This window comes from Conger conger, chromosome 7 (assembly GCF_963514075.1).
Source record: "Conger conger chromosome 7, fConCon1.1, whole genome shotgun sequence".
Taxonomy (NCBI): domain Eukaryota; kingdom Metazoa; phylum Chordata; class Actinopteri; order Anguilliformes; family Congridae; genus Conger; species Conger conger.
The window spans coordinates 38,268,241-38,281,345 of NC_083766.1; the positions used below are offsets into that span (position 1 = coordinate 38,268,241).

Consider the following 13,105-nt stretch of genomic DNA (forward strand, 5'->3'; position numbering starts at 1 on the left):
CAAAAAAATCAAAGCTATTTTGCTTTTTGGAAAAAAGAATTATTTCATTTTATTTTTGCATTCAGATCTGGAATGACCCGATCTGGTTAACCCCCTGAACTCGGGCAAAACACAGTACTTCCGCAAGATCTAAGCCCTCATCTGACGTGTGGTTTGTAGTCAGGGTTCAGCACTCTGGTGGTATTCCTGTGGTCCATTCTTCGAGGCGACAGCATTTTGCAGGCACTTGAGGGCTGTATGGAGATGTTTTGTGATGCTGGAATGCGGTCGGATGGACCGCAGGCTTTTTTTTTTTTTTTTTCCTCTCTCTCTCTGATGGCCGGCTCATATTTTTTTTCCACTGGGGAAGATGTGCGGGTGTTTTGGGATGTGCGATGGATATGTCTGCTCAGCAGTGTGGAGGGCAGAGCACCTTCAGGCCGGGACGTCTGCAGAGCTGGTGCATTGTAATGGTAACCCAATCCACACTCCCCTCCCCGACAGGCTGTCCTCTGCTCCCGGAGTCAGCGATGCTGCGATCCAGCGGTGGCACTGTCGACTTTGCCGGTCGGTCACGAGGGCTTGCTATTGGACAGTCGGAGGTTCAGAGGTCATTGTGGGAATGAAGAAGTTTCATGCTTCAGCCTGACTCCCAGCCAAAATGCGCCAGTCTTCATAAAACTTGTCTGCCAAAAAAATGTGAATATTCAGCTGAAAATACTGTACTATGTCAGACATTGCTATGGTAAGATGTAGGTCTAATTATTACTTAAAATTTAGTCACCCGGACACTTCCTGTAGGTTACTGACGATTCTTAAAGAATCCTCCGTTTTGAGCAACAAGCAGCTCTTGTTTTGTTGATTATTTGGCATCTACGGGAGTGTTGTCAAATGTAACTTTCATTGAAAGTGTTATTTAGTAAGATTTTGAAAGGTGTACTTGAACCAGGTCCAGTGACAATAGGTCGAACAATTCAAATAGTGATTTTAATGGTAGGTCAAAGTTTGTCTCTCTGTGCTCAGCATTGTTTGGCTTGAGACCTGAGAGTTGTTTACTGTATTGGTTGTTGTCAAAATGCTTAACATGCTCACGCTTCATATGAGGTCAGAGTTGCTGAATTTTTCCACCATAAATATTACACATACAATGACGTTTGAGCAGAAAGCTGAAATCTATAAGACAAAATGAAAATGGCAATCCTTGGGCAGATTTAAAAAGATTTTCTGTTCCAAAAATATCTTAGTTTCTGATGTTCTGCACAATCTTGGAATGATTCAAAATGTGGATTTGCTTAACTTCAGCAAGTGCAAAACATTGGGTGATGGCAATCATTAAACTTCATTCTATTTCAAACTTGACTTAAAAAGCATGTTTCTGGCCTGCCAAACTGCTTTTGCCTCCTTCATGTCATTGTGCAAGGTATTTTCCCCTAACCCCACTGGTGTGCTTATGCCTCATTATAGGTCACTGTATAGCCACCACTGAGCTTGTGTTCTTGCAGTGGTGATTTTCCAGTGTGAGCGGATCTGAGAGACCAGTGGCATTTGCATCACTGGTACCACTCACGGTAAAATCACATGTCATAAATCCCCGGTGGCTTTGGGCATCACAGGGCTCCAATTTTGCGTACTTATTTACTTGCCAATACATCCTGTTTGCTTACTCACTGAGAAATCATATCACTGTCTTAACAAATGCACACATCCTGTACACAGGTGGCTATGGCAATTATAATGGGAATTGTTTCATAAAAGCAATTAGCCACAATTTAGGCTGACATTAGTCTCTGGTGTTAAAGAATACCAAAGGGTAAAGCCAGCTTTTTATAGGTTGCAATTTGCTAGTGTGTGTTATTTCATTTTATTTAAAAGGGTTCTGCTGTTATGAACCAATCAAAACCACTCTCTTGTGCAATTGGGTTGCAGTGGTTGCATTAACACAGGAATCTGTGTTTTTAAGCAGAAATAAAAAATGCGGGAAGAAATACACCGTGATCTATAAATGCAGTGAACCAGTGGTTTTTTGGCATCTAACAATTGTGTTTAATGATCATAATATTTGCACAGCCATTGGTAGCATTTTGACATTAAAAAAGAAGGTGCTTAATCTGAATTAAAAGTTTAACAGGAGTAAATTCTAAAGAAATGTCGGGTTGCATTATAAAAATTATTAGCCTGTGTGGCAAAATTTTATTTTGATCAGAATGACAAAACAATTTTTATAGCTCATTTCATTCCTCTAATCTCGCCATTTCAGCCTGCTTCTGTTAAGTGTCATAACCAAATGATGATCAACATTTATAGAGACTTGGCATATTATGGCAAAATTTGTAATTTTCAAATCAGAATGCAAACCAATGCCATAAAATTCATTTTGAAATGTCCTGGGCTAGTGTGACAACAGGGCGGCCTGTAGCGTAGTGGTTAAGGTAAATGACTGGGACACGCAAGGTTGGTGGTTCCACAGTAAGATCCGCACAGCCGCACGGCCCTTGAGCAAGGCCCTTAACCCTGCATTGCTCCAGGGGAGGATTGTCTCCTGCTTAGTCTAATCAACTGTACGTCGCTCTGGATAAGAGCGTCTGCCAAATGCCAGTAATGTAATGTAATGTAACAACTGGGATAGTTCATTTGCAGTTAATAGAGATTGACGTAATCTCTATTAATCTCTTAATCTCTATGACGTAATCTCTATTAACCTGGCTGATTTGTGGTTTTTACTTATATGGTGTCTCAAAATCACATCCCTAAAATACCTATGTTCCACATATAGGTCTACTGTCATTTGTAGAATATGACTCTAATTGAATTCAGAGTGTGAAAACAAGGTCTGCCTACAGTGTGAAGCCAAACAAATTTTAGTCTGTTAGATGTGTTAAATGGCCAAGTGATATTGTGGGGGAGGTCTAGATATTAAAAAAATAAAATCTCTGGATAACTGAATATATTTTTGTGCTATTTTAAGAGGTTCCAAATTTTACAGGAATTACTTTGTTGTCTTGTGCAGCCAAATGATTATGGTAGTCTGTATTTCTCATCCTCTATACATTATACAATGAAAATTATGGAAAGATTAAGAGCATTCTTGCTTAACATGATTGTTGTATTTAAAGGGATATTTCACTTTGGTGTAACAAGTCATTTTGTGGAGATTACCTTTTTATTTGCATAGTGAATACTAGCTGTCCCTGCAACCTTTATGGAGCCGTATTTACATTTTGTCTGGCTCCCAGTTCACTCAAATTCATTTTTGAGACATTGACGAAATTCATAGTTTTAAAGCACACACTAACTACGGAGGATAAACGATAGAGAAAAGAGAATACTTACATAAATGGTCTGTATTAATGTAGTAATGCACATGCCTGTGTGAATGTTAGTAAATGGCTAGAATTAGCTAATTATTGCTTGCAGTCACGTTTAATTTTTAGCGAGGTGGCTAACTTAGAAGATTGTGTTATAGGAGCTGATTGCATGAGGAACAGGGAGAATATTTGTGCAAATTCATGAAAAAAAATCTAAAACTGAAATCTCTCAGTATTCCGACCCTTGCCGTGACACTCCAAATTGTGGTCAGGTGCATCATGTTTGCTTTAATAATCCTTGATACAGTACTGTGCAAAGCTTTGAGTATTCCCAGCAGTGCAGTGACCTCAATAATTGAATGAATGAAATGGAAGACGTTTAGCACCACCAGGACTCTTCCAAGATTTTGCCGTCCAGCAATACTGAGTAACCAGGCAAGAAGGGCCTTGGTCAGGTAGGTGACCAAGAACGCAACAGTCACATAGAGCTCACATAGAGATGGTTGTCCTTCCAGCAGGTTCTCCCATCTCAGTGGCACTCCATCAATCAGGCCTTGACAGTAGAGTGGATAGCTGGAAGCCACTCATGAGTAAAAGGCATATGACAGCCCAAATTTACCAAACTGCATTTCAAGGACTCTGAGCGCATGAGGAAAAAAAATGTATCTGGTGTGATGAGACAAAATTTGAACTCTTTGGGCAAACACCGGACACTGTTCCTCACCTGGTTAATATCACCCCTATGGTGAAGCATGGTGGCAGCAGCTTATCAGTGGCAGGCACTGGTCAGAATTGAGGGAAGGATGAATTCTCCTTGAAGAAAACCTGCTCCAGAGTGCATGTGACCTCAGACTTGGGCGATGGTTCACTTTTCAGCAGGATAATGACCCCAAGCATACAGCCAAGACAGCGCTTGAGTGGTTTCGGGACAAGTCTCTGACTGTCCTTGAATGGCCCAGCTAAAGCCCAGACTTAAACCCTATAGAACATCTGTGGAGAGACCTGAAAATGGCAGTTCAGGGACGTATCCCATCCAGTCTGACAGAGCTTGAGAGGATCTGCCAGGAAGAATGGGATAAACTGCCCAAATCCAGGTGTGCAAAGCTTGTAGAGACTTACCCAAGAAGACTCAAAGCTGTAATTGCTGACAAAGGGGTTTCTAAAAAGTTCTGAATTAAGTGTCCCGATACTTAGTTAAATGGGAGATTTCAGTTTTAGATTTTTTATAATTTTGCAAACCTTTCTAAAAACATATTTTTTCTTTGTCATCATTGGTTATTTAAGTGTAGATTGATAGGCAAAAATGGCACAAAAAATGTATCCATTTAAAATTAAATCGACTGCGTAAGTGTGCAAAAAGTGAAGGGGTCTGGATACTTTCTGAAGCCACTGTACTTGTTGAATCTTTGCCAAAATATTATTATTATTATTTTTTACCTCATTAAAACCACACTTAAAAAGCTGTGTGGACCTTTGTAATTGGACACCATTGGCCTAGCTCACAGGGTTCCAACAGTGTGTTGGCCAACACATGAGAGAGCACCTGCAATTTGGCTGCAATTTGTCTAATTGGGTTTTTGGCAATTTTCGACAAAACTTTTTTTATTCAGAGTTTTGCATTTGCATGTTCAGTACCATGATTCAGTACATACTTCATTTTGGTTCTTGATGACAGCAAATGGTTTGCATGTTGGCTTGCTTGGGAACCATCACACAAAAGTAAAACCAAACAATGTTCTCGTACCTTTTCCCCCCGCCGAAGCAATACATGAGATAATGACAGGCTTGAACTCAAATATGGTGTGTGGAAGTGCTCCAGATATCAGCGGCAGAGGAAACACGGGTTCTGAACATGCAGAAAACGAAGGATCCTCCCCACGGCAAGCCGGCGGTCCTGCACTGTGGCCCATACCTCCCGGCGTCCCGGCTCTTCCTTATGTAACGTGTATGGGATGCATGTTCCTCGTTCCTTCCTCCTTTGCGTGTACAATGGCTGTTGGTTCTGCCAGAGTGCACATAAGGGAAGAGATTGGTCTGTGACCTTTGAGGAATTTAAAACCAGGCCCGTGAAACAAAGTGCCCTGTGTCTGTCCACCCGCCATTAATATGGATGTCAACAAGCCGAGCTGTGTGTGCGCCGGGGGTGCCTTGAGTTCACACGCCTGACTCTGCCCAGTCTTGGGACTCTCATTTCCATTTGCTCGCCCGTGTCCCAGAGCCAGGCACACACCCTCTCCCGTGGCGGCCAGGGCCCTGTCCCTTAGGGTAGGCCCCGCCGTGGCCCTGTCTCTGTCCACAGCCAGGTCGACTCCCTGGTGCAGGGGAGACCCCACCAGACCTGGGTCAAATATGTAATTGTTTTGGATTCAAATACTTTTCTACACTTTACTGAAGTTGTCTAGTGTGCAGGAACCTGTCAAATACTCTCAAAAGTGCAAAGGCCTTCTGGTGCTCTTGGTTGACTTAATTGCACAAGACTAGATTAATTGAATTGCGAAGATATTTGAATCCAAAGCAGTTACGTATTTGACCCGGGTAGTTCCAGGTCAGGTGGCTCCGAGTACGGACAGAATGGTCTGGTCCAGGGGCCTTCTGGACCAGAATGGTACTTTTTATCGTACGACCAGTTACTAAATCGTGCATACACATGATTGATAGAATTGGCGTACAGATGGAAACAATGGCGGAAATCTTTTATTTATGAATCACAAATATCCGTAAAAGTGTGCAGAAGAGAATGCACCTGTGAACGTCCTCAATTATACTTATATGGTGGCGTAGTACATCTTATTTTGCAATTTAAGTTGCTTTCAGTAACGCAATTGTAATTGTAGTGAAACATAAGGAAATATAATGGCAGAATAAAAAATGGCAGCAAGTACAAAAAGTGCTTTGAAGTGCTGTTAACGGAGGTACAGACAAGAACACAACTATTGTCCCACTATGGTCCCATCAAGTTGTATTAGTATCCAGCAAAACAAAATGCACTCACTGAGGACTTTAATAGGTAGACTTGTATACCAGTATGTTAATGGCAATATTTAATCAGCCAATCATGTGGCAGCAACTAAATGCATAAAAGCATGCGGACATGGTCAAGACCAAATGTCAGAATGGGGAAGGAATGTGATATAAGTGACTTTAACCGTGGACTGTTTTTTGGTGGTTTGAATATCTCAGAAGCTGCTGATTTCCTGGGATTGTCATGCACAGCAGTCTCAAGAGTTTGCAGGGAATGGTGTGAAAAACAAAATAACATCCTGTGAGCAGCAGTTCTGCCGACAGAAGTGCCTTGTTAATTTGAGAGCTCAGTGGAGAAGGGCCAGCTTGGTCAAAGCTGACGGGAAGGTGACAGTAATGTAAATAATCACACTTTACAACAGTGGTATGCAGAAAAGCATCTCTGAACACACAATGTGTGAAACCTCTTAAGTGGATAGGCTACAGCAGCAGAATACCAATAAATTGAAAAAAAATAAGTCTAATAAATACCTAATAAAGTGCTCACTGACTATCTTGCTTGACAAACTTTGACAGGTTGGCTCTGGGTAATGGCATGGACTCATCCTCATGTGCAAGGAAATCTGTCCGGTGCCTAAAAACACGTGTATCGCTCTTTTCGCGAAGTCTTCCAACAGTGGTATCAAGTTGCTTTGAATGTGCTCACACAAGTTTATATAGTTATGTCTACAATGAGTTAATATTTTTATATTTCATAACTGTAAAGATAGCTTGTACGGTTTATTCTAGTTGCTACTGCCGTCACGTAGAAACTAAGGTACGCTATTATCTCTATTTTATGCACCTATAATGAGCTTTACAAAAGTAATGAACAGGCTAAATAATGTCGTTCATTTGATACGAAACTAAACCCACCATGATTCTCTCTCTCTCTCTCTCTCTCTCTCTCTCTCTCTCTCTCTCTCTCTCTCTCTCTCTCTCTCTCTCTCTCTCTCTCTCTCTCTCTCTCTCTCTCTCTCTCTCTCTCTCTCTCTCTCTCTCTCTCTCTCTCTCTCTCTCTCTCTCTCTCTCTCTCTCTCTCTCTCTCTCTCTCCGTGTGTGTATGAATGGGTGAATGAGAAGCATCAATTGTACAGCGCTTTGGATAAAGGGCGCGCTATATAAAATAAAATTAAATGGCAACCAATATCAGATAGCCTCCAGAAAGAATGTAATCAGTCCACTCCTTCTGAGGTTTCTGCCCCGCCAGTGAATGTAAAGGTATGCACATTTTCACGATACTTTGAAGTTTATTAATCTCAATGTTGTTGTGGATTTTGGCGCCAGCACGAATGACGGAAAATCTGGTCACGTGATGAACTTATGCATGAGGGGCCAGGTTAGGTGGGTATGAGTACAAAGGAATCGACTGGCTCTGAGTACCATCAGAATGGACTGTTCCAGGTGAAATGGTTCTGAGTACAATCAGAATGAACTTTTTCAGGTGAAGTCGTTCCTCATTTCCTTTCATTTGTATGGCGGTGGTCTTCTGAGACTTCCCTGTGTGCTGGCCACTTTGCTGCAGTAGTTCTGATGTCATGGGCCTATATAGCAGAACATAGTTTGTTATGGTCATCATTTTAATTGTTTCCGAAATTAGCAAGTGGCATGATTCCCCATTTGCCCTCGCGCATATGCGATATGAAAATGGGCATTGTCGGCCTGCCTCTCAGATGAGATGTTTTGTGCCCCCCTGTGTAATTGTTTGATTGTAACGAGCTTTTATAAAGAAGCTGTTCAGCATTATGGCCTTAAACCGCTGCATAGCTCCTGGTTTTAGGATATCCAAACAGAATGGCTTCGACAGTTGCCCTATATCTAAGGCCACACAAAGTATAGCAACCACACGCATTCTTCACATGTCACTGCATCTTCTCAGAATTCCCTCATTCGTCTCACAGTTTGTGTCTTAAGCAACTGTCATGGTCTCTGGTCACATACAACCCAGCCCAGCATAATATACGCTGCCAATATCTCTACATGTGTATAATCCTATTTATTGAAGTCCTTCTGTAGTCTACATTTTAATAGCATTAACTGGAGATATGATCAGAGGCTAGGATATGTCTCTATGTTTGTTCTATCGTCACTAGACCGCACAGACCATGATACTTTGCATTATAGCCTGGCTCTCCAAAATAGCTATACAGTACTAAAGTTAAATACCCATTCAAATCATTATCCCTTTGTTGCCATAAAGGGTGATGATGACTTCCTCTTGAAACATTGGGGTGTGATATCTGAAAGTTATGGTACAGGCTAGCTAATGATTTTCTATCACCCATAAAGTACTTAAGGTGGGTTGCTGTTGTAAGTTAGGTTTATGCCAAAGATATGATGCTCCAAAATCGACACAAACCCCGAGCTGTCCGTCAAATTGCTCAGGCTAGCCAAGTTAGGTTCTGTGATATTTGTATGCTAACATTACCACATTTTCCTGGGAATGTCATGTGATCTCCTGGATGGGTGGCGTCCATAAACCAGTCTGCGTTCAAGGGTGGAGTGTGAGCCCCCACTACTTTCTAGGTAACACAGGCTGGAGATTCAGGCCAAATCACTGGACGTGTTTGTTTTGAGAAGTTTTGCCCCATATCTAGGAAATGGCTACCCTGACAGTGATTTTAAAAATGCCTACATGCATAATTTAAGCATTTAATCCAAATAAGCTCAAGTGAAAAAAAGCGTGACAGTAAGTAATTAAAATGTACTTTAAAAAGTAACTAAAACAAAAATATTGAGCTTGCTGTGCTTGCACAAGCTCTTTTTTCTTATTTGAGGTAGTTTTCAGCCGCCATTAATTTAACGGAAGTAAGAAGCATAAAGTTGTTTGCAAAGGCTTATGGGTTATCCAGCCCGGCACAGGGATCTATTGATGCGCCGTTAAAAATTGGTCAAATGAAGGTACCTCAGAAGGCAACGTTTCTTACACACGTTGGATTCGGACTGCACGTTGGATTTGGATGCCTCCCTGCCTTAGAAGGCAGCATTTTTGTGGTTTCGGACACAGCCTATATCAGTGCAATAAATAACTGTGTTTCTCTTCTTTGGTTTTCAGCTTCCGGTCAAAGCTGGACAGCAGAGCACCCACACCAAAGTCAGTACGGAGCACAACAAGGAATGTCTGATCAACATCTCCAAGTACAAGTTCTCTCTGGTTATCAGCGGCCTCACCAACATCCTGAAGAATGTGAACAACATGGTGAGAGCTCCAACTTCCCCAAGGGTCCCAACCTGACATGGGTCAAATATGTAATTCTCTTGGATTCAAATAATTTTCTAAGCTTTACTGAGCTTGTCTGATGTATTGGAACCAATTAAATGCTCTCAAAAAGTTCAAACCTCGCCTTCTGGTCTGCTTGGTTGGCTCAGGCGCACCAGGCCAGATCAATCGAGCACAGAAAAGTATTTGAATCCAAAACAATTACATATTTGACCCAGGTCTGGTCCCGACCACTTGCTTTTGTGTGCTTTAAATTCAACGGCTGGATAGATATTCCTCTTGTTTTGTTCTTTTTGGCCCAACCCCAGTCCAGACCCTGGATGTCCCGTGGTCCTTGAGGCTGACCCGTTGACTGAGGGCCTGTAGCTAGCGGCCTGTGTTCAGTACAGCAGGTTGTGTAAGCCTGCCACGCTTGTTGCGTGTAAAGTTAGCGCACGCTGCGCTGCACGCTGGAGGAGGTGGCAGCAGCGGGGGCCCTGGAGCCAAGCAGCACTGCTGTATGCTAATGAGGTGCTTTACTGCGCTGAATTAGCTACCGCGGCTCTCCGTGCGCTGTCACCGCCCGGACCTCAGCGTTTATATCCACTGTTAGCAAGGGTTAGAAAAGGCCTGGGGGCTGCTGCAAGCGAGGAGGAAGGAAGCGCATGTGCGTCCGTGTGCGTGTGTGTGTTTGTGCCTGTGTGCGTGCGTGCGTGCGTGCGTGCGTGCGTGCGTGCGTGTGTGTGCTCGCTTGCGTGCGTGCGTGCGTGTGTTGGCGTGTGCGTGTCTGTGTGTGCCTGTGTGTGTGCGTGCGTGTGCGTACATGTGCGTGCGTGTGTGTGTGTGCGTGCGTGCGTGCGCATGCGTGTGCGTGCGCGTGCGTGCGTGTGCATGCGTGCGTGTGTGTGTCTCCATCCATCTGTCCGTGCATGTGCATGCGTGTGTACCAGGTGAAACATTATATTGAGCTTGTATTTTCCCCTGCTGTCCAGGCAGAAATTGTTTGTTTGTGGACCAGCATCCATTAGCACAGAAATCAAAAGCCTAAACGGGAGCCAGGCAGTTATCTTGGGCTCATAATTACTTACGGAGTGCAGGTGGGCTGGGCAGAGGGCTGTGATGCAGTCCTGTGAGGCTGTGCCCGGCACTCCGCCGTGGGCAGAGCAGAGAGGGCGCTCTGTGGGCGTAATCTGGCATGGCGGCCCACGCTAGCAGCGTGCTCCCCTAGTAACACGCTACCCGGCACACAGGCGGCAGAGTTAGGGCAGGCAGTCTCTGACCAACAGTGTTGCATTAACGGTAGGACCTCATCACCCTGCTCAACGGTGAGGGGTCCCTCTGTCACGTCTCCATAACTCTCTCTCTTTCTCCTGTTCAGATTTGACTTGACTGTCTGTCTGTCTGTCTGTCTGCCTCTGAGGACCTGCACAGATCTCACCTGTCTGTCTCTCCCATTTCCTTTCAGCGTATATTTGGGGAAGCAGCAGAGAAAAACCTCTATCTCTCTCAGCTCATCATCTTGGACACACTGGAGAAGTGCCTGGCGGGGGTGAGTAACTTTGCAGTCCTTCTGTCTGTCTCAGTCTGTCTGTCTTCGGTCTTCCTGTTTGTCTGTCTGCATGTGTCTGGCATTCTGTGTCTCTGTAATTCTGCTCTGTGTCCCTGTATGTCTGTGATTCTGCTCTGTGTCCCTGTATGTCTGTAATTCTGCTCTGTGTCCCTGTATCTCTGTAATTCTGCTCTGTGTCACTGTATCTGTAATTCTGCTCTGTGTCCCTGTATGTCTGTAATTCTGCTCTGTATCCCTGTATCTCTGTAATTCTGCTCTGTGTCCCTGTATGTCTTTGATTCTGCTCTGTGTCCCTGTATGTCTGTAATTCTGCTCTGTGTCCCCGTATGTCTGTAATTCTGCTCTGTGTCCCTGTATGTCTGTAATTCTGCTCTGTGTCCCTGTATGTCTGTAATTCTGCTCTGTGTCCCTGTATGTGTGTAATTCTGCTCTGTGTCCCTGTATGTCTGTAATTCTGCTCTGTGTCCCTGTATCTCTGTAATTCTGCTCTGTGTCCCTGTATCTCTGTAATTCTGCTCTGTGTCCCTGTATGTCTGTAATTCTGCTCTGTGTCCCCGTATGTCTGTAATTCTGCTCTGTGTCCCCGTATGTCTGTAATTCTGCTCTGTGTCTCTGTATCTCTGTAATTCTGCTCTGTGTCCCTGTATGTCTGTAATTCTGCTCTGTGTCCCTGTATGTCTGTAATTCTGCTCTGTGTCCCTGTATCTCTGTAATTCTGCTCTGTGTCCCTGTATCTCTGTAATTCTGCTCTGTGTCCCTGTATCTCTGTAATTCTGCTCTGTGTCCCTGTATCTCTGTAATTCTGCTCTGTGTCCCTGTATCTGTAATTCTGTCTCCCTCACATCGGTCTCTTTCTCTTTTCCTACATATGCGATTACACCCCGTCTTGCTGTGTGTTTCCGGAGGTGGGCATGTATCGGAAGTGTATGTGAATATGGCAGTATGGCGTCCTCCATCACGTTTGGTCCCTGAAACGGTCTCTGTCTGCGTGTCAGTCCACTATCCCCCCCAAACATACCCATACAGCCCAGACTCAGGGCTGCTCAGTGCCTCTGCTCATGTACTCACAGCCTCCCCCCCCCCCCCCAGAGAGAGGTGCAGCTCCCGCCCTCTACACAAGATTACTTTTGCAGGTGCTTCCGTGTCTTGAGTTTGCATTTTCACAGCCTCCAATGGGATTGGCCAGAGCTTCCTGTATAGATTTTTCATTAATGCACGCTTTCAGATGGACGCCAGCTGCTCGTAGTTCTCCCAAGTTCTCTGTACAGTCCAGCTTGTGAAAAGTTGTAGCTTTCTTGCCTTTTCTTGGTTGTTTTAGCGAAATTATTTTCTCTGTCCATTACAGGCAGTAGCTGTGGTTCTAATAAATGCATTGTTGTTATTTAAGCCTGTGGAAATCTTCAGTTTCTTTCTTCATAATATATGACTCGCGGTGTTTTAATGCATCTTGGCTGAATGCATTGCCTTCTCCTGATCAGTGTTATTTTTGTTCCCTACCTTATACAGTTGCTAGGCTGATAGAAGCACTGCTTACTTTTTGGCATTTCTTTTTGGCTACTTTTAAAGCTCATTTGAAGATGTCTTGTGATTGTATTAAGTGTTTGTGTAAAAGGTATTTATTAATGCATTTTGGGGTCTAGAATGTATTTTGGGGTCTGTGTATTTCTGGTTTGATATGTTTATGTCTTTATGAATATTATCTGATCTATTAATCAGTTTGTGTCACAGGATTGATGTGTGTTGAGTAGAACAGTATGTATTTAGTCATGTGTGATGATCTTGATTTGTGAGTGTTTCAGTATTCTGTATTTCTTAGTGCATTTGTTTGCGTGGGTTAGTTCATGAGGTTATGTGGATTTGGTATTGGACTGGATCGGATCAGTAGCACAATCACACTGATAACTGTTACATTGGTGCTGGAAACAAAGTTGGCAATGACTTATTTTTAGCATTTTCTTGTAAGATCATCATATCAGTGCAATTCCATTTTGGTAATTCCAGGGGAAAAGCCTCCTTTTCAATCTTGACCTCTCAAATCTTTATAATATAAAA

At 43.4% G+C, this 13,105-nt stretch overlaps 1 protein-coding gene across 1 annotated transcript in view; it reads left to right on the forward strand.

The window, feature by feature from the left end:
* Window positions 1-13,105, forward strand: part of nf1b (neurofibromin 1b) — a 118,072-nt gene that overhangs the window by 3,709 nt on the left and 101,258 nt on the right. The window contains exons 2-3 of the mRNA XM_061247852.1: window positions 9,340-9,483; window positions 10,949-11,032. Coding sequence (XP_061103836.1) covers window positions 9,340-9,483; window positions 10,949-11,032 — 228 coding nt within the window. The remainder of the gene's footprint in view (window positions 1-9,339; window positions 9,484-10,948; window positions 11,033-13,105) is intronic.